The sequence below is a fragment of the Phragmites australis genome, chromosome 16 (assembly GCF_958298935.1).
Source record: "Phragmites australis chromosome 16, lpPhrAust1.1, whole genome shotgun sequence".
NCBI lineage: Eukaryota > Viridiplantae > Streptophyta > Magnoliopsida > Poales > Poaceae > Phragmites > Phragmites australis.
The window spans coordinates 3,687,418-3,691,481 of NC_084936.1; the positions used below are offsets into that span (position 1 = coordinate 3,687,418).

The 4,064-nt window shown below is 47.0% G+C and overlaps 1 protein-coding gene across 1 annotated transcript; it reads right to left on the minus strand.

Annotated features, from left to right (window-relative positions):
• Window positions 1–2,101: 2,101 nt before the first annotated feature.
• Window positions 2,102–3,785, minus strand: LOC133895650 (berberine bridge enzyme-like D-2). The gene has a single exon (XM_062336113.1). The coding sequence runs from the start codon at window positions 3,761–3,763 to the stop codon at window positions 2,168–2,170; it is 1,596 nt and encodes a 531-aa protein (XP_062192097.1). The 5' UTR covers window positions 3,764–3,785; the 3' UTR covers window positions 2,102–2,167.
• Between the last annotated feature and the right edge of the window lie 279 nt (window positions 3,786–4,064).

Below are 4,064 nucleotides of genomic sequence, written 5' to 3' on the forward strand. Positions count from 1 at the left end.
ACGAGGCAGTGACACAGTTTATTTGCTTCTTTATGTTGATGATATTATTCTGACTACCTCTTCAATGCCTATTCTCATACAAGTTATAGCTGCACTATAGCGGGAGTTCTCCATGAAGGATCTTGGTACACTATATCACTTCCTTGGAGTCTTAGTGGAAAGATGATGGCTTGTTTCTCTCGCAACACCAGTATATTCTTGGTGTCCTTAAGTGCGCTAGGATGTCTGTCTGCAAGCCTTGTATGACGCCTATTGACACCGGCCCCAAAATTTCTACCATCGATGGTGATCCTATTTCTGATCCCACCCACTATAGAGGACTTGCTGGTGCTTTGCAGTATCTAACTTTCACAAGACTGGACATCAATTATGCAGTTCAACAAGTGTGTTTGCATATGCATGATCCACGGGAGTCCCATTATGTCTTGGTGAAGCGTATTCTCCGGTATCTTCAAGGTACTTTGGACCTTGGTCTGCATCTTTATCGCACCAGTACAACATCCCTTGTTGCCTATTCTGATGCCGATTGGTCTGGCTGTCCGGACATGCGTCACTCCACTTCAGGCTATGTTATTTTCCTTGGTGATAACCTCATCTCCTGGTCTTCAAAGCATCAGCAAACTGTGTCCCGATCCAATGCCGAGGCTGAGTATCGTGCTGTTGCCAATGCAGTTGCTGATACTTGCTGGTTGCGTCAGCTACTTATTGAGCTTGATTGCCCCCTTCAGCGTGCTACCCTCGTCTACTGTGACAATGTTAGTGTAGTGTACCTCCCAACAAACCCTGTGCAACATTAGTGCATGAAGCACATTGAGATTGATCTCTACTTTGTCCGTGAAAGGGTTTTTGTCGGCGCTATACACGTGCTCCATGTTTTGACTACATTTCAGTATGCTGATATTTTCACAAAGGGACTGCCGTCATCTATCTTCATCGAATTTAGATCCAGCTTGAATGTTCGCCCTGCTGCCATTCCAACTGCAGGGGAGTGTTAGACAAGATCTGATTCAGTTAGGATATGATCTAATTTGGTTAGGATTTCTATGGTTTCCTTGCTTAGGACTTCCTTGTTTAACGCCATATCTCTTGCCTATCCCACCGATATTATTCTATAAACCATGTTGGTTGATTTGGTAAGAGATCCGGCTATATATGTAACATGTGTATCACTGTTTAATACATGGTGATTATCTCGCTATCATTTTCAGCGGAGATCAGAAAGTTCTGATGCGTATACATATATAGTATACCCATGGTGTCCATTTACCTACCAGGCCATTATTTAGACTAGCAATACCTTTATGATTAATTGGAAAATATACTAGACTTTTCCTTTTGTTTTGGCAAGGAAAAAGGGGGACAAAAACTGTACTTGTTGAATTGGCCACTGATTACACAGAGGAGCTGTGGACCAAAGAAGTTTTTTTCCTTCTTTGGTGGCTTCTGCAGATATATGGGAGAATGCCTGGTAGAAACTGTGCAGGATTGCATTAATGAAAAACCAGCTTATAACTTATATTCCCTCTCCGGTAAAAAGTACTTGACCGTTTGAACATCGCACGGTATTTGATGTATAACTTTGATCACTATTTTTTACTAGAATATATTTATAAAATCCGACAATTTTGTGATATTATAAAAGTATTTTTTAAGATAAATCTACACATTAGTTTTTCATGTTATCAACCTAAATATTCCAAAGTTATTGATGGTCAAAGTTTAAAAGTTTAACTGGATCTGATCTAAAACGTCATGTATTTAGTACCGGAGTGAGTAGGAAGGTTTTTCTATTGGATTTGGCTTGTATAGCTTTATTCTTTTCAGGCTGATCACATTTGGGTTGGAATATTTTGCCACTAGTAAGATTGTATCACACTCATTTTTTTTTTTTTACAACAGACTCATCAATTATACAATTTTCATGTGGCCAACTAATTTGCAAGAGCCTGCCAGTGTTGGTTGAGCAGTTGCACATGTGGAGGCTCCAAATAATCAAGTGCCAAAAGGCAGAAGCAGGACCCAAGAGATGCAACAATCTTAATTTCGGAGAATGTCATAAATCACACACGCAAATCGCGATTTGAATTTTGCAGACTAAAACTTACTCCTCCAAACCACATTATTTATTACTGTATTGTTGATAGTTACATTACATGCCATTAATAATTTAGTGTTGTCTCTCGTAATGCAAAGGAGGAATGCTCTGTGCATTGTTGAACACATTTTCAGGGTCGACCTTAGACTTGGCCTGAACCAACCGGTCAAAGTTCCTCAAGAAATAACGTTGGCCCCAAGATGCCGCGTGACTCACAGAGTTATTGGACGTTCCACCGGTAGCATTCGTCCAGTCATTCGTTCCCAAATCGAGGTCCAAGTAGTTGACATACGCGGCCCGTGGATCTTTCGACACATAGGGCGCCATGAATGCGTAGAAAGATCTGAGCCATCCGATGTACTCGTCTGCACGATCGATATCCGAGGCCTTCCAGGACACGGCATACTGGATGCTGTAGAGGTTCCCGGCACGGTGTGGGAACGGCGTCTCGGTGCTCCCTACCCGTGCCATGGCCCCGCCGTAGGGGTCCAACAGGATGGACCCCTGTGACGCGGTCGATAGGTATTGGATGATCTTGATCGCGTCTTGCATCGAGATTGGTGCCTGCACGTAGTCGGACTTCCTCTTCGAATATTGCCCCACACCGGGCTGTCGATTTGTGAGGTTCAAGACTGAGTCGAGGTCCGCGAACTTCACCGCCGACTCAAGCCAACTCGACTCCGATAGCTCTGACTCGGCGAGGCCCAGCTCAGGAAAGCTTCGGCTTAGCACTGACATGGCGAGATGCTTTGGCCCTAGAACTTGGCCAGTGAATGACATGGAGAGGTTACCATTTGACGACCCTGACGCAATGTATGTTGAGAGGTAGAACTCATCGGGTAGATTGGGCCCGACGTACTGCCACTTGTGCATCAACTCGGCAATGCGTTCGACCGGACCGGTCCGACCCAAGCTGAACACAGTGATGTTGCTGGGAACCGGAACAAGCCGGAGCTTCCAAGCATACACCACACCCCAGCTCCCTCCACCGCCGCCTCGAATGGCCCAGAACACGTCATCATCCATGGACTCACGGGTAAGGGCATTACCACTTGGATCGATCAAGATCGCATCCAAGACGTTGTCGGCGGCGAGCCCGAACTTCCTCGACAGCAGCCCGAACCCACCGCCGGAGGTGTGGCCGCCCATGCCAACCGTCGAGCACGACCCGGCCGAGAACGCCAGGGTCCGGTTCGACCGGCCTACCACGTAGTACAGCTCGCCCAGGGTCGCACCGGACTCGGCCCAGGCCGTGCCCGAGCCCGAGTCGACCTGGACCCGGTTCAGGTTCGTGAGGTCGATCACCACAAAGGGGACGTGGTTCTCTGTGGTGTACGACAGCCCCCCGTAGCTGTGGCCGCCGCTGCGCACGCGGATGGCCAGCGAGCTGGAACGTGCACACAGGATGGCTCGCTGGAGGTCCCGCTTGGAGGCCGGGAGCACGACGGCGGCCGGCTTGCCGACGCCCGGGAGCTCGAAACAAAGGTTTCTGATGGAGGAGTCGAGGAGTGGCATGTAGCTTGGATCTGTAGGGAGGGAGAAGTTCTTGACGCCATTGGACAGGAGGCAGGAGGAGATGTTGTGTGTTGGTGTCTGCGCACTGGAGCATGTGGCTTCAGTTGCAAAGAGGCAGAGAACAAGAGCTGCAACTACTGCGGTATGCATCATGGAAGAAAGGTGGAGCTGGAGAATGGATACATGGATGCATATATAATGTATTTGTGTGTGAAGAAATCTATTGCCCAGTAGGCCATGGGGTCAATGCTAACTGTTGCCGACTTTTCTATAACTCTTTGCCATCACACAAGAGATATCTGGTATCCAGGTGTCATTGTTAGCCAGAATGGATGGAAGTCAAAACAAAAGGCTTATACTTCCAAGATGCAGATTTGTAAAGACTTCCAAGATGCATGCGATGTTGACCATTTATAATATGAGATTTGTAAAGAAGCTTGAAAAAAGTGAATGT

Coding starts and splice junctions, on each gene's coding strand:
- LOC133895650 (XM_062336113.1), bottom strand. CDS start 3,763: ATGATGCATACCGCAGTAGTTGCAGCTCTTGTTCTCTGCCTCTTTGCA.